General features: G+C 45.3%; 1 protein-coding gene across 1 annotated transcript in view; it reads right to left on the reverse strand.

The window, feature by feature from the left end:
- Positions 1 to 19,548: 19,548 nt before the first annotated feature.
- Gas8 (growth arrest specific 8) overlaps positions 19,549 to 20,587 on the reverse strand; it is a 22,243-nt gene continuing 21,204 nt past the window's right edge. Inside the window, exon 11 of the mRNA XM_048354891.1 lies at positions 19,549 to 19,829. Within this exon, the coding sequence (XP_048210848.1) occupies positions 19,680 to 19,829 (150 nt within the window). The 3' untranslated portion in view covers positions 19,549 to 19,679. The remainder of the gene's footprint in view (positions 19,830 to 20,587) is intronic.

Below are 20,587 nucleotides of genomic sequence, written 5' to 3' on the forward strand. Positions count from 1 at the left end.
TTTACCACGCGAACCCCACTTTACCATGTAAACCTGAGATAAGCAGGCCCTGTGAGCAAACCCAGGACAAGCTTATTAGGAAATCAAGAATACATTTCTAGATAAGAAATTTGGAAGTAAAATTGTCCTAAATAATTATTGCAAAGTGAGAAAAGGAGAATTATGGCTACCAAAATGTTTAATTGCCATTCCAGCTTCTTTGTAGGTTTTTTGTAACAGTTTCCAGCAGGCCCACAGAGAAGCACAGGTGATTCCTACAAGTTTGTTGAGATCTAATACTGGCCCTTAATAAGTTCCGGATAAGAGCATGCTTAAAAACTACTTCTGTGTGGACCACCTTGTTGCTTTAATTGGAGTAAAGTGGCCTCTTGTAAGACTCACTGATCTGAAATCTGCGGTTCGAAGCCAGCCCGGGCAGAGAAAGGGCCCTGTGAGAGACTTGTCTCTAATCAGCCAGCAGAGTTCTGGGAACAGAGTTGTGTGGAGCTCAAAGTGGTAGGGTGCTAGTCTTGAGCTGGAGAGCTGAGGGACAGCATTCAGGCCCTGAGTCCAAGTCCAGTGAAAAGTCACTCCTCCTGGAACAAAAGTGATGGAGCATCCAGAGGCAGTAAGCCACTGCTTGGATGGCAGAAATGATGTCAGATCCTAGAATCACTCCTGTTTGGCCTTTCAAAAGTTAATCAAAGCCGGGAAGTCCTAGAAGAATAGTTCGTAAGCATGCCCATTCTGATGCCCATGTCTGTCTACTGGGCAGGAACTTGCCAGTCATCTGTGATAGTGGGTAGTAAGGGTAAGTTTGTCAAATGAGAGGATAGTTTAAAATCCCAACCCCCGGCATCTACTCAAAGCCCTGACTGGCAGTGAGAATTTTAAGCTGATACATCTGTTCAGGAAAGAGACCTGAGATTGTGTTCTTACTGAGATCTGTTAAGTCATCAGAGATCAGTTCCCCAGCCAGTAAGGAAAAAGCTTTTACAAACTAGAATGTTAAAAGGCTACACTGAGGTAGCCCAAAAAGAAGTCTGTATAGTTGAAAGTTAAAATGTTGAATGTAATTTCCAGTTTGGAGTAAAGCTCCTAATGTACATCTGATCCTGCAGCCCCTTGGTAAAGTAGACTAAGGTTATAGGTTCCTGGCTAGGTAAGGTCAATGCCTCTGAGTCAGCCTGAAGAAGTTATAGAAGATGGATGATCTTCGCCCATCAGCCTCCCCTTTTAGGACCAAGGGACCAGAGTTTTTTTTTGGGAAGATGAGGCAGGATAAACTAGAAAGAAGCATGGAAAACAGAGGTAACAGTATAGACTGCACCTGTGAGAAATGGTTACAGGTCAAGCCGCCTATGTTGGTTAAAGAAAAAAAAAATCCTAGCCTTATTGGAAATATCTGATTTAAACTTATTGCCCTGGCAAAATGACCCAAGGGCCATTGATTGCCTAAAGCTATCTTGACTTTCAGTAATGTGCCAGCCTGCAAAAGCTAGTGTGCTTAAGAAGGAATCAGGAAAATACTAGGAAATTTGACTAAAATTAGGCTTTAGGTTAACTTAGGTTAAGCTTCTCTAACCAGTGTATGGAGAAAGTTGCAGGTAACACAGAAGGTGTGACATTCTACTGGAACCACTGGGAGCCACTGCTGCCTGACACCACGGCACCTGCCTATTGCATTTGAGTGAGGATCAAGGAGAGAGTCTACCAGTCATCTGGAAGAAGCTACATCTTCAGATCAGACTCTTATCATACGCAGCTGGTTTCTGCTGGAAAGTGCTTTGGATCTGCTTACTAGCTCTATTAAGAAAATTGGATATTGTAAGAAATTTTCAAGCAGACTGGCCTGCTGCTAAATTCAAAGCATGTATGACAGGCTGGAGAGTCACTTCCAGGCAATACCTGGGGTGGGAGGTGTGTCCAAGAGTATTAAATGTGTCCAGATGGATTAGGGTGTGACCTCAGAAGAGAGGGAGGTAACTGCCATCAGGTGTGCCAGGTACCAAGGTAACTGGACAGACATTTAAACTGCTGAGGGCATCTTCATGGAGCCCTCCTGGGGGTGAATCTTACAGATGCCACTGGCCAACCTTAGGCACTTGGAGGGACTGGAAACTGGAGAATTCCACTCTAGAATAGTTGGCTTATGATAGTTGACTCTGGTCTGGCTTCTTAGGAGCAGCCTGTGCGTGGAGTCACAGTAAATTGCCTTGATGTAGTTGAGATAAACCGGAAAATGTAGATAGTTTAAAACTCTAGCAGCAAAGAAGCCCCAGGAAATGTAAAGAGGAAGGTCAGTATAGAAAGCCTTGGAGAAAGGGATAGAGAAAGGGTTTCCTCTGGATAAGAAAGGGATTTAAAAAGTAAATTGTCACAGAATGTTCCAGTAAGTCTCTGATAGTGTGAGGAAGTAAAAGGTGGTGTGAGTGGGGATATGTTAAATTTTATAAGACACAGATTATAAAACTATAAAAGGAAAGACTTTAGAGAGAAAACAAAAATGTTTCCTTTAGATTAAAAGGTTTTGGTATGTTAAAAGTGAGAAAGACAATCCCTACAGTGAGTATGTAACAAATGGTAAAGTTGGTATGTAATCAAATTGGCTATAATATAAATAGGGTCAGAATTGGGGCTTCGGTGTAAAACTGTTTATCTGTCACATTTGTTATGAGTTTTTATGGTCTTGTGGGCACAATACCAATCTATCCCTACCGATTCTCAGTCAGAATCAAACCAAGCAAGGAGAACCACGATTGGTTCTCGAGTTACCTATCAGAAGGAGGGAAATGAAGAGCCAGACTTTGAAGTCAGGCCCCACTTTACCACGCGAACCACACTTTACCATGTAAACCTGAGATAAGCAGGCCCTGTGAGCAAACCCAGGACAAGCTTATTAGGGCCCAGCCGGTGGAGAACTCTAACCACTGGGAGTGCTTAACTCTAACCACCCCTAGAATGCCTCGAGCCCTGAGCCAATCAGATTTGTACTTGTAATCTTGCTTGCTTAAACACCTGATTGCTGTAACTTTGTCTTTTGCCTTTATAAGCTCTGTGTAATCACAGCTGGGGGCTGCCTCCTAACCTCTGCTGTGTAGGTGGGTAGGACAAACCCCGGGGCCATGGCCCCACTTGAATAAAGTCTTGCCTTGCTATTGCATTTCGGAATGTCTGAGTCTCTCTGGTCTTCTTGGTGGTGGTCTCGCGACTTGGCACAACAGTTTAATGTGTACTTAAAATAAAGGTAATCTTAATGGCAAAAAAAAGAAATGATAAAATAATGGCATTCACGGGGAAATGGTCAGATCTTGAACGAATAATATTGAGCGAGACAAGCCTAGAGCAAAGAGGACAAAGGCGTATGGCCTCCCTGGTTGTTGGAGGGGGAGGGGAGAACAGTAGAGATCATGTCTGTAAAGCAACAAACTTCTTTTCAAATAGTATTTCTACATATTTTGGTCAGTGACTTTACATCATCTCTCTAAAACCAAACAATTACTAAATAAACATAAAAAGGTCTCAACAGCTACATACATATGATTATATAAGATGGGGCTAAGCAAAATGAACTCCAAGAGATGGAAACAGGAGGATTTTACTGTTGTCAATGTTTAATGTACTAGGTGAATTTCCTTTGACGTACCCCCTGTGGTCACTGTATATGATTCTGGTACACTGGATATTGTATATATGCTTATCTGAACTGGGGAAGGGAAAGAAAAATGAAGGAGGGTGTAAAAATATGACAAGAAATGTACTCACTACCTTATTATGTAACTATACCCTCTCTGCACATCACCTTATCAATAAAATTTAATAATAAAAAAAAGAAGTCATATTCCTGGTGACAACATGGTGCCTCTTCAGCATAGCTTACAAGTCCCTCCCCAGCCCAGTGATACCTGGAGCATGGCCAGCCAGAATCTGTGTTTTTGTGTCCCAGACACCTTGTTTACTCAGCTCATAACCTAAACCCAATGACCATCTTTTCATACCAGGTCCTTGTCACTTTCTCGATGCCTCCTTGGATGGCTGTGATTACAGTGCTCAGTGTCCTTGACCTACAGTGATGCCAACTTCAGAATGGTTTCTGACAGTTGTCATCTCTCAATACATGGAAATCAGTGTTCTCTCAGCACCAACCATGGGCAAGTGTCCTGCTCAAAAAAGTAAAAACCTCACAACAACCCACTATGTGTGTTTAATCCCACGTGTAGAAGGGAAGATGAAGTCCAGGTGAAGTGACCCCTGATCCTGTAATTGCATAGCCTCTGAGTGCTTAACACTCAGATTCCCACCCAGGGTAAGAACCCCAAGAACTACTCAGGGCATCTAACAGTCCTGTAAACATAATCCCAGGCCACACGTGGTGGGTGGAGGCACTCCAGATCTGGGGGGAGGGGGCGGGGGGTCATGTGTGTCTGGCCCTGAAGTGGCATAGATTCTATGTGAAGCATCGGGAGCCTCACTAGTCAGAGCCTCCCAGAGGCTGGGCCCAGGAAATGGATCCAAGTGTTTTACACTGGTTATACATGAAGATGCCTGCTTCTCTCTTCTGCGCATACCTCTCCCACTCTGCATGCTAAAGACCTGGGCATGCCCTGCTCCCACTGACCAGGATCTGGCCACTGAGGTTCACCAGGAAACTCTGTCATCTCTGCAGATCACAAGAGCAATGCCTACCCCAGCTAGGAAAGGCTTTGGCCATAGGAAGCCTGTAGATGCAACTACTTTCTGCCCAGGTCACGGGGAAACTTGAAGCCCCAAGGAAGTATCCCAGTGTCTCAGTGCCCAGAGACAGACTAGGCTCTGTCTGATCCTGCTCCAAACCTTAGTGTCCCCAGCACTCACTGAATTACATCACTGTATCACCCAAAGTCCAGTAGTCAGGATCAGCAGGGATCTGCCTAGAGAATGAGAGGTAGGGACCACCAGCAGTGGCATTGAAATGGGTGTGTCCCCTAAATTCATATGTGGAAGTTCTCACCACCGAGTACCTATGAATGTGACCATATACAGAAATGGGCTCTTGGCAAGTTTGTTAGGGTTATCCCTAAGCCACTTCTGTTCCCTCACTCCCACTCTCTAAACCACTTTTATTTTGCCCCTTAAAAGGTGGAAACTGGGGCTGGGAGTGGCAAGTGTGCTTGCCTCATATACATGAAGCCCTGGGTTTGATTCCTCACCACCATATATATAGAAAACAGACAGAAGTGGCGCTGTGGCTCAAGTGGCAGAGTGCTAGCCTTGAGCAAAAAGAAGCCAGGGACAGAGATCAGGCCCTGAGTTCAAGGCCTAGGACTGGAAAAAAAAAGTGGAAACTCAGTCACAGAAATGCACACAGGGGGTTTACTCTAGAAACTACACTATTCCCTCACAGGTTTAGAAACCAGGACAAGACCTGGAACACACTGTGCCCTTGCACCTCCCAAGGGAATGTGGCCTGTAATAGACCTTGCTTCCACACTACTGGACTTCAAAACTATGAAAGAAGATCTCCATAGCTCCCAGTGTGGAATGCCTTGTCATAGCAACCCTAGGGAAATAACACATAAATGTTCTGTTGTGTCTACACTCTCTCCAGACCATGGGTGCCTCCCTCAAGGTCACCCAATATGGTTTTGTAGGAAGCAGGGCCCTTCACAGGCCATGGCTACTGCCAGAGGGTCGTTTCAGTCTGTTTGCCATCCCTGGCCTCTGCTCTCAATCTCAGGGGCCGGTGGGAAAATTAAGACAAGTAAGGTATAACTTTCTGAATCTGGTGGGCCTCTACCCTGATGATGCTGGGTCACCAGGACCCAGAGCTTTGTCATCTATACTTTGGAAGAGCCACGACATCCCTTGTAAACTCAGTTTGGAATGTGACTCAGGAAGATGCCTGAAGAGGCTGTTCCACCTGGTCATGCCATCTCACCTGTGTCTACCAAGCCTGGGCCTGGCCTTTAAAGGGGGTGCATAGAACAGGATGTGTATCCACAGCCTTCTCAGAGAGGCCTGGGGCAAAACCAGGATGGGGAAAGGGAGGAAAGAGGCTGGGTGTCAGTATGTGAAGGGTAGGGAGCCTCCCCATGGAACTGAGGATTGATGAGGGGCTCCTACTCTGTCAACATAAGGGTTTCTGTATAGTGTGCAAGTGACCCTTCTCAGGAGGTCCAGGCCCACCAACACTGAGCAACAGGGGCATTAATTCACTTTCCTCGATGTGGACATGAAGCACCTGGTCAGGTCAGAGTTCTGGAACTTTCAGGAGAGCCTGCTGCCTGCCCTGAATGGGAGAGAGCAAAATGCCCTTTGAGTCCTCAAGCAGTCTGCACCTCTGACTATGGACAGCTTCCTCACAAGTAGCCCTTTTCTGGGTTTCTGGGATCTGCTGAATATAGGAAAGACCACAGGCCTGGAATGGGCTTGGGGTTCTCCTTATGGAACACATAGATGGAACTAACCCCAACAGCCTAAAATTCAGTAGTCACTGCTGCCTCCCTCTGACTCTGGAGGAGCCAGCCTGGTGGGAGAAAAGATCCAGTCCTCCTGGGGAAGGCAGACAGAGAGTTTCCCACCTCCCCTGCGCCCCCATACCTGCCCTCTGCTGCCACACACCATCGTTGGAGCTCAGGAACCCCAGGGTGGGCAGGCCCAGTGCCTTCCTCCTCATCCAGGCCTAAGGACTGCCAGGGGTACACTGGCTATAGGTAAGCAGTGTGGTGGCCTCCCAGGTTCCTGGCCAGGTGTTCTTGGGAGGCTGTAGAGAGACTCTATCGGCCCCAGCCCAGGCCTGAAGCAGATGACAGGGTGCAGGTAAGGATTCAGGAAGCATGCTGGAACCCACTCTGACAACAGCAGCCTGCTCTTCTCTAGGAAGCTCTTTTCATGTCCAAATCCACTGCTTAAGTGTCACCAATACCCACAAGACTCTGCATCCCTCACAAGATGTCAGCCTGGTCTCAATCCAGGAACTGGAGTCCCTTCAAGTCCCTCTCTGCTCCCCAGCCCTAGCTCAGTAGTCTGTACCTGGGTGCAGGCATTTACAGGTAGCAAAGACAAAGAAGACCCCAGATGGAGAGCTGTCCATGGCCTTCTAGAAGCAGCAACACACAGTAGATACCTATCCCAGTATACACACAGGATGGGAAACAAAGTCAGAATCCTTCCCTGGGGGCACATAAGGCCCCCAAAGACCCAAAGGTCTGGGTCACCCTAGCAGGTGCCATATGACTAACGGGAAGAGTACAGAGCCTTTAAACCCAAAGACACAGTCCAGGGGCAATCACAATCCTATCTCCACAGCTTTGTCCTCAACTCTCTAGCTTCCTCATAGGTACATCTGCCACCTTAAGACAAGAGATGGACTTTGTCTAAAGCTATGACTCTTATCTAAGCTTATGTAATTGTGTATATGTACAACAGTTCTCCAAACTAGGCTTTGCTCAGAGAGGACATGGATTTGTCTACATAATAAGCTGGAGACACCGTAGTAAAGGAATGTCCTTGCCCACAGGGAGAAGATAAACTCTGGGACACCAGGCAGGAGGGCATGGGAAAGAGCAGCGCTAGTGGACCACAACCCTGTGAGGCTGCTCACAGACCCTAACCCCTACCCTAACTCCTAGCCCATACCAAATCACATGCCCTAAATCTAACCCTCACACATGTATTCACATGTACCCTAGCATGTAACCTAACCCTAACACATCCTCAATCCAACTCAAAACCTAAGCCTACCCTATGACCTAACATGAACCCCCATCATGCACCCTAACTCTAATCACTGACCTAACATTGTGTCCTAATCCAAACCCATACCCTAATACATAACCTAAGCCACTCATCAATCTTATGCCTCACCTTAAGCAACTCACTAACCCAAATCCATACAACAATTGTGTACGTAACACATTTGTGCCTAACACATTGTCTAACACTTGCCACAGTGGAGAACCAAGAGCATGAGCAAGAACCTGGCAGTGGAGTAGGGCTGGTGTGGCCACCTGGACCCGGACCTCGGAGCAGCTTGGACTGTCTCCTTCCCCACCCACCACCACTGAACTACTCAGGCCCAGGCATCTCTGGACATACATTCCTGAAAAAAAATTGGTAAAGCACTTAGAATGCCCAAGGGCACTCTCAGAATTAGGCCTATTCTGCCCTCAGGTGGACAGTTTGAAAATATATAAAATTTTCACAAATGAATTAAATGAGTGATTATGTAAACATACTAAAAACTAAAGGCAAAGCAAACAGACATTTCATTTCATATCATGTTGACCAACTTACCTGATAACATTTTCCCCTAGTGATTAAAGCTTAGTGAATATACCCACCCGGCTAGCTCAGTCAGTAGAGCATGAGACTCTTAAAGCTTAGTGCTTCTCCCTTGGAAATGTCCTAATTATTATTATTATTATTTTTTTTTTTTTTTGGCCAGTCCTGGGCCTTGGACTCAGGGCCTGAGCACTGTCCCTGGCTTCTTCCCGCTCAAGGCTAGCACTCTGCCACTTGAGCCACAGCGCCGCTTCTGGCCGTTTTCTGTATATGTGGTGCTGGGGAATCGAACCTAGGGCCTCGTGTATCCGAGGCAGGCACTCTTGCCACTAGGCTATATCCCCAGCCCCTAATTATTATTTTTTAATTAATTTATTTATTTTAAAAATTTTTTTGTGGACTCGGGACCTGAGCACTGTCCCTGGCTTCACTCTGTCACTTGAGCCACAGCGCCACCTCTGGCCATTTTCTATATATATGGAACTGGGGAATCAAAACCAGGGCTTCATGTAGAGGAGGCAAACACTATTACCACTAGGGCATATTCCCAGCCCTTAAATTGGTTTTATTTTTTAATTAAATTTTATTGGCAAGGTGATGTGCAAAGGGGGTACAGTTACATAATAAGGTAGTGAGTACATTTCTTGTCATATTTGTTACACCATCATTTTTCTTTCCCTTCCCTAGTTCAGGTAAGCATATATACAATATCCACTGTACCAAAATCATATATAGTAGCCATGTAGGGTACGCCAAAGGAAATTCACCTAGAACATTAAACATAACAACAATAGAATCCTCCTATGTCCTTCTCTTGTAATTCTTTTTGCTTATCCTCATCTTATATAATCATGTGTACATACTGTTGAGCTATTGTGATCCACTGCTAGATCTATGACCTTTTTTAATGGTTTTTTGTTGTTTGGTTTTAGGTACATAATGTAAAGTCACTGACCCAAACATGTGGAAATACCATTTGAAAAGAAGTTTGTTATTTTGTAGACCTGGTCTCTACTGTTCCCCCCACCCCCACCCCAACAGTCATATATCAAGGAGACCATGTGCCTTTGTCCTCTGTGTTCTAGGTTTGTCTCGCTCAACATTATTTTTTAAGCTCTGACCATTTCCCTGAAAATACCAATATTTTATCATTTTTAATCGCTATGTGTACAGGTACCAAATTTTTTTGATCCATTCATCTGTAGTGGAGCATCTGGGTTGTTTCCATATTTTGGCTACTGTGAATTGTGCAGTGATAAACATGGATGTGTACATGTCTTTATGGTATCCTGAGACCTGTTGTTCAGGATAGATGCCTAGGAGTGGTATGGCTGGGTCATACGGTATGTCTATGCTGAGCTTTTTGAGGAACTTACATATTGTTCTTCAAATTAGTTGTACTATTTTGCATCCCCACCAACAGTGGAGAAGGGTTCCTCTTTCCCCACATCCCCTCCAGAATTTGTTGTTGCCTGAGTTCAGAGTATGGGCCATTCTCACTGGAGTGAGGTGGTATCTCAGGGTTGTTTTTATTTGCATTTCCTTTACTGCCAGAGATGTTGGACATTGCCTCATATTTTTTTGCCATTTTTATTTCTTCTCCTGTGAAGTCTCTCTTTAGCTCCTTTGCCCATTTAATAATTGGTTTACTGAGTTTGGAGGGGGTTAGTTCCTTGAGTTCTCTGTAAATGACAGATATTAGGCCTTTGTCTGTTGCTGTGCTGGTGAAGATCCATATATGGTTGGCTGTCTTTCTAGTTTAGTGACTATGTCTTTAACTGTACAGAAACTTTATTTTGTAGTAGTCCCATTTGTCGAGTCTCTCCCCTATCTGTTGTTCCCCTGGGACTCTGTTCAGGAAGTTCCTATCTGTGCCTATAAGTTCTAGTGTCTTTCCTACTCTGTCCTTCAGTAGTTTCAGGGTTTCGGGTCTAATGTTGAGGTCCTTAATCCATTTTGAGTTGATCTTGGTGCATGGTGATAGGCTAGGGTCCACTTTGAGTCTTCTACATGTGGCTGCCCAGTTTTCCCAGCACCAGTAATTGAAGAGGCTATGTTTTTTTCATTGTATGTCTTTAGCTGCTTTATCAAATATCAGCTGACTGTAAGGATGTGGCTTTATTTCTGGGTCTTCCATCCTATTCCATTGGTCTTCAGGTCTGTTTTTATGCCAGTACCAGGCTGCTTTTGTTATGATGGCTCTATACTAGAGCTTGAAGTCTCGTATTGTGATTCCTCCTGCACTGCTTCTTTTGCCTAGAATTGCTTTGGCTATTCTAGGTCTTTTTTTGCTGTTCCATATGAATTTATGGGTTGCTTTCTCAATTTCAGTGAAAAATGTAGCTGGGATTTTGATGGGGATTACATTGAATTTGTATAACATTTTTGGCAATATGACCATTTTCACTATATTGATTCTGCCTACCCATAAGCATGGGAGGTCTTTCCATCTCCTGGTGTCCTCTTCGATTTCTCTTTTTAGATTTTCATAGTTCTCATTAAATATGTCATTCACATTTTATTTTTTTTTTGTGGCCAGTTCTGGGCCTTGAACTCAGGGCCTGAGCACTGTCCCTGGCTTCCTTTTGCTCAAGGCTAGCACTCTGCCACTTGAGCCACAGCGCCACTTCTGGACATTTTCTATATATGTGGTGCTGGGGAATCGAACCCAGAGCTTCATGTATACGAGGCAAGCGCTCTTGCCACTAGGCCATATTCCCAGTCCCTCACATTTTTTTTTTTTTGCCAGTTCTGGGGCTTTTGGACTCGGCCTGAGCACTGTCCCTGGCTTCTTTTTGCTCAAGGCTAGCACTCTGCCACTTGAGCTACAGAGCCACTTCTGGCCATTTTCTGTATATGTGGTGCTGGAGAATTGAACCCAGGGCTTCATGTATGGGAGGCAAGCACTCTTGCCACTAGGCCACATCCCCAGCCCGTCATTCACATCTTTAGTTAGGTTAGTCCCTAGGTAATTTATTTTTTTTAGGTATTGCAAATGGTATTATTTCCATAATTTGCTTTTCTGCTTATACACTGCTGGTGTACAGAAAAGCTGCTGATTTTTGTGGGTTGCTGTTGTATCCTGCTACTTTGCCAAAATGGTTTATTAGTTCTAGGAGTTTGGGGACTGTTTTTTGGGTCCTTCAGATATAAGATCATGTCATCTGTGAATAGGGATAGTTTGATTTCTTCTTTACCAACGTGGATCCCTTTAATGTCCTCTTCTTGACTTATTGCTATGGCTAGGGATTCCAGTACTATGTTGAATAGAAGCAGTGAGAGTGGGCATCCTTGTCTTGTTCCGGATTTGGGGGGAAATGGTTTGAGTTTCTCCCCATTTAATATGATATTAGCAGTTGGTCTGTTGTATATGGCTTTTACTGTTTTAAAGAATGTTCCATCTTGGGCCGGGAATGTGGCTTAGTGGTAGCATGAAGCCCTGGGTTCAATTCCTCAGCACCATATAAACAGAAAAGGCCAGAAGTGGTTCTGTGGCTCAAGAGATAGAGTGCTAGCCTTGAGCAAAAGAAGCCAGGGACAGTCCTCAGGCCCTGAGTCCAAGCCCCAAGACTGGGAAAAAAAAAAGAATGTTCCCTCTATTTTATTTATTCTCTCCCCTGGAGAGAATAGGTTCTCTCCAGGGTTTTGAACATGTATGGGTGTTGTATTTTGTCGAAGGCTTTTTGGGCATCAGCTGAGATGATGATGTGGTTCTTGGTCTTAGCTCTGTTGATGTGGTGAATTACGTTTATTGATTTGCAGATGTTGAACCAGCCTTGTGTCTGTAGGATGAAGCCTACTTGATCGTGATGCATAATTTTCTTGATCAGCTTCTGGATCCTGTTACCTAATATTTTGTTGAGGAGCTTTGCATCTGTGTTCATTACTGATATTGGTCCATAATTCTCTGTTTTTATTTCTATTTCATGGAAGAGTTTGAGGAGTATTGGTATTAGCTCCTCCCTGAAGGTTTTATAGAATTCATCAGTGAATCCATCGGGGCCTGAGTTTTTCTTTGTTGGAAGGCTCTTGATTATATCCTGTATCTTGCTGTAGGTTATTGGTTTATTTAATTGATTTATTTCTTCTTGATTCAGTTTGGGCAGTTTATACTTCTCTTAAGAATGGATCCATCTCTGTAAATTTTTCATTATTTAGTGAGTAAAGGTTATGGAAATAGTTCCTTATAATTGTTTGAATATCCTGTGTATTTGTTGTAATTTTTCCAGTGGAGTCCCTGATCTTATGGGGAAATGTCCTTTCTTAAGACTAATTCCTGATTCTTAAATCCTAATTCTTAGGAATATAAGTTCAATAAGCGTTATTATACCGGGAATGTGAATAATTGTTTAAGCAATGGCAATGGCTCTAAGCCTCACATTGCATTGAGTGATATTTATATATGTATTAGTGATTTTGGCATTCAATAATGCAAATATAGTAGGAAAATTTTTTTGGATTTATTATACTTCTTAAATTTTAAGAAAATAGACTACAAATTGTTCAGTGCCATATTTTGTCCTACTTAATAAAATGTGGTTTTAGAAACACAGAAGCATATATTATCAGCACATCAAAAGATTTAGAAGCATAATTTAATATCCAAGACTCACTTTTTTTGTGTGGTTACTATATATAACCACATGTTACTGTATTTTTCTTTTTTATTCACATATACAATGTATACATCATTATGGCCCTAAGAGATTTGGTATTTTAATTTCAATATTTCTTTGAATATTGGTTTTACTATGTGGAGAAAATTTCATTCTAAATTTGGGGATATATTTTCCTTGGATGTTTAGTTTTCACATTGTTTCAGATAAAAGAACCTATAGAATTTATTTTTACTAATGTACTCATTGAGACTCAAAAGCAAATAAAAATATGTAATTTCTCTATTTTTAAAAGGGCTAATTATAAAATGTTCTTTGAACTGAGGAGTAAATGACAAGTTCAATGTTTGTTACGTAGTAACTAATGAGGGTTAAGAAGTTTGTCCTAGGGTGGGGTTGAGTCAGATAAAAGAGATGGGTAACATCAGCATACTCAGAAACTGACACGTTGAATTGAAACCCCTTTATACAGCTGATAATAAATAAAATAATAGAACTAATAAAGTTTGTTATGATGAAATACATAAGTAAATAAATGCCTAAGGTCATGAGTTTCACCTCCACTACCACAGAAAAAAGAAAATGTGAGGCTTATCTGCTATTCATCCTTAGGTAAGGAAATGACCTTCTCTAGAGGTCAACTTCTTTATAAAAGCCACTATACCCAACTGAGAAGAGTATTCTTGGGGATCTTCTCTGGTCTTACAAGATGGGATCAGTGGATGTGTGTCTTAGGGAACCATGTGATGCCACTGGTCACTTTTCCTCTCTGAGCTGCCACCTTCTCCCTTTAAAGACTTGCTAGCCAGCACCTTCTCATTCCAGTAATCTTCTACTGTGCAAAGGGTCATATGCCCAGCCAGATGTCCACTTCTGGAAGGCCCTTGGCTACCGAGGGCAGCCAGGAAAACAAGTGAGGACAAAGATCAGCATCTGGCCAAGGCAGCCAGGTTGTCAGCAGGTGGAGGAAGAAAGGGCTTGGGGGACCTACCTCTGACCCTGCCTTGGCCTCCAGGACTGCACCAAAGTGCAGCAGAGCTTGGACAACTGAAACAGTGGCCACAGTGTTGTCTCCCTGAACTGCTACCAGCACCTGGTGGCCATAAAGGCATGTAGGAGGGAGGCCAATCATGTGGATGCCCTATAGACAGATGCCTGCTTTGTAGCACTGGGGTTACATGAAGGGCATGATCTACAGATTCTGTCGCCCTTTCCCTGTCTGAGGTGCTCAGTCACTCATCCACTCATCAGTGAGCACAGACTCTGTGCTTCATTTTGCAAATAATCTCCCTCATTTGCAAGTGGCAGACCTGGAACATTCAATAGAAAATATTGTTATTATTTTCTCTTTTTTGCCTACAAAGGTAGAGATACAGGCATAGATTTTCATGGTAAAATCTCCAATGACTAATCTTTAGATTTAATTGGTTTCAGATTAAAGTTAGGGGTTAGTGATTAGAAGTTAGGGTTTAGGGTTCAGGTTGGGATTGGGATTAGGATAAAGTGTTAGAATGGATCATTTACAAATGATCCTATTCATGTATGGAAATGTAGCCATTTCCATCCTGACCAGAATGAGAGCCATACTCCCTTTATGTCTATATAAACAGGCTATTTGGCTCGCTTTTTGAACCACCTAGGTGCCTGTTTCCAGGTGTTGAAACTAAGGCTTCTATACCTAGTGGTTTTTTGACTACTTTTGATCGTGGGCTGTGCCAGTAATGTGAAAAGAAAATGATGAAAGCAGCTGCAGAGCTGCAGCAACAGTAGAGGTGGCAGCAGCTGACACGGTCCCAGCAGTAACAGTGATACCACAAGAAAAGTTACAGAAGTCTCCAGCTGAAGAGTTACAGAGAGCTGATGGAGACAAGGAATGTGAAGTAGTGAAAAGAAAAAAATGTGGGCCTTGATCATGGAGTTGCCAAGGCTTAAGGACTAAGCCTCAAACACTAAAGACCTATGATCTGGAAACGTGCCTGTGGGCCTAGCACCCAAGGCTGTGCCACAGCTCTAGCAACAGAAGATACTTCTTATTGTTTATTGCTATTTACGTCAAGTGCTGGGCCACTAGTAGTTAACATCTAGAGCAATAAGCTCCAACCCGAGCCCCAAGTCTGTTTTCTCAACAGTGGAACCCTTAGCCATGAGGGTTTGGACCTACCCGTCTCTGGGTCTGCAAGTCAAGCCTCCAGGACTTGCACACTCAAGAACTATAACCCCAACACTTACCGTGACAGAGCCAAAGGACCCCTAAAGAGCTGAATGCTGACACTAGAGGCCTTTCTACAGCATGTGCCCTGAGTCTGCTGGTATTCACTACTCTGTCTGGTAATGGAGGTCCTTTTCTCTTTTCCAAATTCTAAATCCCTTAACCTAACCCTAATGTTATGAAATGGACCTGCTCCAGCAGGGAAGGACTCCACCTGCAAGCCGCACAACACGCACGCACCACAACCCAGCCGTGGGCGGTGCGTGCAACTCAGCCAGAGGCCTTTAAGCACGCGCTGCTGACTGCCTGCTCAACGGGTGACGCGCGACTTGGAAAGTTGCGCACGGCCCTGTCTCCGGGCCAGATGGCGTTTGGTGGCTTTGCGCATGCACAGTAGCTGCCGTAAGGCCGCTGCCGCTGGAGCTACCCGCCACGGAGCGTGCCTCGCCGCGCACTGACGTCGGCCGGTCAGCCGTCCAGGCTGCCGTAGGTGCGGGGCGTAGAGGAGACATGGCGGCCAGGCCCAGTCTGGCTAGTGGAGGAGCTCACAGGAGCTGCAGACCAACCTGAGGGGCCCCAAGTGACCGGAGGTAGCAGTCGTGCTGGGCCTGGGCTGGACAGCCATGGGGGCTGCCTGGGCGCCGGAAGCCCCGCCAGGTTGAGGCCGGCGTGGGGCGGCCGGGGTGGAGTCACCAAGTCTCTAGGGCCCGCGTGCGTAGTGGGAGCCTCGGGGTTCGCATGGTGGGGCGTTTGCCACCGCGTGAGTGCGGGGCTTGTTCCCACAGCAGAGGATAAGCTCTCCCCTGTCGCCTCAGGCGGGCCGAGCCAGTCCTCGAGCTGACAGACAGCCGGTGGAAACAGTGGCCTGATAGGGGCCGCCATGTTGGCGCAAGTACCCAGGGAAGAGGTCCCCTGGGAGGGAGGTGTGCCGGGTCAGCGAGTCCCCAGGGAAGGACACCCCTGGGAGGGAGGTGTGCAGGGTCAGCGAGTCCCCAGGGAAGGACGCCCCTGGGAGGGAGGTGTGCAGGGTCATCGAGTCCCCAGGGACCCCAGGACACTCCTGGAGGAGGCGTTTGGGTCAGCCAGTCCCTCAGGAAAAAAAGACTAGAGAGAGTCAGCCAGGAAAGGTGATTACCACCCTTCCCCCAACCTCACCCCTGAGGAAATGGCCAAGCCTCTACTATGCAAGGTGACACAGAGAGCAGGAGCTGCAGAGGTCCCTCCTCAGCTTGCAGGCACCAGGATGGTCAGCCAGCAGCACCACTGTTCTCTGTTAAGTGGGGTGATGATTTACCTTCTCTCAGTTGATAGGGAGCTTTCCAAATATTTAAGCATATACAAAGTAGAGAACAAGCTACAGTGGCTCCAGCTTTCACAGTTCTCAACTATGGTCAAATCTTTTTATTTTTTAACATCTACTCTCCTATTAGAGTGTAAAGAATCGCATAATTATCCATAAATATTTCCATGTATATCTCCAAAGGTAAGTTCTCTTCAGAAAATCAATACTGTTGCTACTTTTAAATAGTAGCAGCAATTCTTTTATTTCGTCAAATAGTCAATTTACAAAGTTTGTTAATTGTGACAGTAAATTTTAAAATACTTTTTTCCCCTCCTTCAACACCCATTGCAGAAATTGCTTGTATCTCCTAAGGCATCTTTTTTTCTTTGGGTATCTTCTTTTCTCCCTTTCTCCTTCAGAGTTATTAAACAGTTATCTCTCCAATCTGATTTTTCACTTGATGTTGCTAATTACCCCCTCATGTGACATTCACTGCTGTTCTATCTCTGAATATCTTGTAAATTTAGATCATAAGTTGTCCTAAGTATCAGTATCATTTTCAGCAAGTTGTTAATAGGTGATCTTTTCTTATTTCTATTTTGGTGCTGGTCATGGGACTTGAACTCAGGGCCTGGGCTTTGTTCCTAAGCTTTTGTGCTCAAGGCAGGGTTTTGCCACTTGAGCCACAACTCTACTGTGGATTTTGGCTGGTTAATTGGAGATAAGAGTTTCAGGGACTTTCCTGACCAGGCTGGCTTCAAATCATGATCCTCAGATTTCAGCCTCCTGAATAGCTAGGATTACAGATGTGAGCCCCTGACACCCAGTTATGTCTTCTTTTATCAGGTCTTTTATGACGTCTTGTTACCATTATTATAATGCAAATATCATAAGTAATTTCCTACATGTACTAATTCATGAGTGACTTAAAATAGGTGCATGTACTGACTACAGAAAATTACTATGAAATATCTTTTTTTTTTTTTTTTTTTTTTTGCCAGTCCTGGGGCTTGGACTCAGGGCCTGAGCACTGTCCCTGGCTTCTTTCTGCTCAAGGCTAGCATTCTACCTCTTGAGCTACAGCGCCCCTTCTGGCCATTTTCTATATATGTGGTGCTGGGGAATCGAACCCAGGGCTTCATGTCTATGGTGCAAGCACTCTTGCCACTAGGCCATATTTCCAGCCCACTATGAAATATCTTAAGTAGAGGTTTCTAGTTAGCTACCTCACCCCTATACTAGGCCAGCCAAGACTGAACACATACCTGAATGGCCACAGACTCTGAGATGATGCACACTCGGAGCATGCACACAACTTTGAGCTGGTGCCAGAGTCCTAAGTCCACCTGGTGGTCCTCACAGTTCCTCAGCCACCTCATCCCTTTGCCCTGGGCCGGCAAAGACTGAAAGCTCAGCTCAAAGCTCTGAAAGACTCAGACCTGGGGCCAGAGGCCTAGTTTGAGGCTTAAACTCACCAAAGCCACTTCAGGAAGGGCAAATTAACAAGCAGAGAGAAGTCACACTTCTCTACCAAGTTCCTCACGCACACCACTCTCCATGCCTTTGTCAGGACCTGGCTGAAAACTTTATGCAGACTTGGAGCCAAGGCCATAGGACCAGGTTTGGACCTAGGATCTCCAAAGGTAGTCTTGTTATACCCAAGTAAACAAGCAGGAGTGGAAGGAGACCATTCTCCACACATCCCTCACACCCAACACAACCCAACACAACCCAACACGCCCTGGACAGACCACCAGCAAAAGCACAGCCAAAAAGTCTGGAGAGTCAACTCACAACGTGGCTGGAGGCTTGGGCTGGGGCTGAGCTCACAAAAGCAAGTTCTGTTGGGGTCTATACAGGATGCACTACATGGAGCCACACACCCAGAATGAACTCTCCCTGACCCTACCTTCTATGCTGTTCACATTTTCTCCACACAGCACCTGCTGCCAGTGGGAGTCATTGTGCAACACAGCTGTGAACCTCTGTGCAGCTGAGGGTAAACATTTTCAACATATACCATCACCTTCAACCCCCATGGCATATGTGTGCCATGACTGGAAGCACAGCCGAAAACTAGATGCAGACCAGACCTGAGGCTGCAGGGCTGGCATTGCCAGAGCTAGTTGTGTTGGGTCCAAATATCAACTAGGTTAAAAATATATATATATCAACTAGGTAGAGGCACACTGTTCCCCACTCACCCCTCAACCTACCCCACCACCACTCAGTGGGCATGGGTGAAGGCTCAGTGCACACTGAGTGGTGAGTAGAGGCATCACTAAAGGCAGTTATGGCAGGTTAAATTAATCAAGCATAGCAGAGAGGGGCAGGCTACACTTCTCCCCACATTCCCTAAGCCCCCTCCCCAGGTCCTGACTGGGAGCCTAGTTCTGTTGGGGGTCTACTCAGCACATCCTTCATTGGGCTGTACACACAGAGAAAACACCCACCATTCAAAGATCTTGGACTATCCACATTTTCTCCTCACAGCACATGAAGGAAGAGGAAGTAAACACAAAACAAGAACCTCTCTTCAAATAAGAGGGATCCAAGGTGGGGCAGAAGGCATGGTTTGGGACCACCCTCAGGCACCATTCCATTAGGCCCCAGCTGACCCATCCACATAGCCTAGACCAATGAAGTCCTCCAGTGACTGCTGGGGCGAGACAGTCCATTCACTGCAGTACCTCACTATCTTCTAGTACCTTCTCTGTTTTTCTCAGGTGTTTCTGGAGACCCACAAGTTACATGTGCCTCTGTTGCTGAGTCCATGGTCCTACACCACCTACCAAGGGAGCTAGCACCTAGCCTAAGGACAGACAAGTGCACCTTTCTGATTGACCTGATACTTAAAAGTGGGCTTTTTGCTCATTAAAGGCACTTGAGTCACCACTCTCCTGGGTAAGGTTCTGGCTGCCCTGGTGTTTTCCAGTGGACAGCTATAACTCAAATGCCAAATAAATCAGTACTGACATGCAAATCTGCTCCCTTTACTGGGAACGGGGACAAAGTGTGGGCAGTTAGAGCTCTGCTAGTGCTGCCCCAAGTCCTTCTGAGAAGAGGACACCAAGGGCAGAGGCAGAACTCAAAGGAGTGGGACAACTGGATACACACCAAGAAAGGAGGAAGACCAAGAAGCTCTTGGCAATGGCCCTGCAAGTGGCTGTTCCCCATAGACACAGGCAAGAGGAAACAAATGAAATGTGGAAAACCTTCATTTGCTGATGATGATGTCAACAAAACAAAGCCTTTCTCTTGTCGGTATGAAAGCAGTATCATCTCAAAAACGATGCGAGGGCAGCTCCATGGGTTGCAGCTGGGAACGCAGCTACGTTGGGGTACCCACAAGTCCTGCAGGGCCCTGGCCCAGCATCTGCCCAACCACAGCCGTCTCCAGGGGCTTGAAACCCAAGTTGTCCAGTGGGATCCCAAAGGCCAGCAGCTTTGCCTCGTATGTGCGCAACAGGTCGTTGTGGGCCTGTAGGGACAGAGCAGTGTCAGGGGGGTAGATAGGTCTACTTGGACCTGAGCATCATGGCCAACATGTTCTGGCCCACGCAGAGCAGCATCCTAGAAAGACAGAAAGGGTGTAGCTGTCAGCACACATAAATAATACAGCAAACAGGCCAGGCAGAGTGGCTCCTGCCTATAATACTGGCTACCTGGGAGGCAGAGATTAAAAGAATTGTAGTTTAAGTCAACCTGGGAAAAAATTATTTTTAAAAAAATCTCAACCAATAAAAGCTGCATATGTGCCTGTCATTCCACCTATACAGGAAGCAGAAACAGGAAAAAACAGGAGAATTACGGTTACAATCCAGGCAGGTCTGATTATAAACCCAAAATCTTATTTAAAAAAAAAAAAAGGCAAAAAGGGATGGGAGGGTTGGGAAAGTAGCTTAGGGGTAGAGTGCTTGCCTAGCATGCATGAAGCCCTGGATTGGATTCCTCAGTACCACATAAACAGAAAAAGCCAGAAGTGGCTCTGTGGCTCAAGTGGTAGAGTGCAAGAGCAAAAGAAGCTCAGGGACAGTGTCTGGACAGTGTCCAGACCCTGTGTTCAAGCCCAGGACTGGCAAAAAAAAAAAAGGGGGGGGTGGAGGGCTGGGCTTATTGTCTGGCTGAAGTGATATCATGGCTAGCAAGTACAAAGCCCCCAAGTTCACATACTAGTACCATGAGAAAAAAAGGAAAGAAGAAGGGAAGGGAGGGAACAAGGGAGCAAGGAAGGAAGGG

Source organism: Perognathus longimembris, chromosome 10 (assembly GCF_023159225.1).
Source record: "Perognathus longimembris pacificus isolate PPM17 chromosome 10, ASM2315922v1, whole genome shotgun sequence".
Lineage (NCBI taxonomy): Eukaryota > Metazoa > Chordata > Mammalia > Rodentia > Heteromyidae > Perognathus > Perognathus longimembris.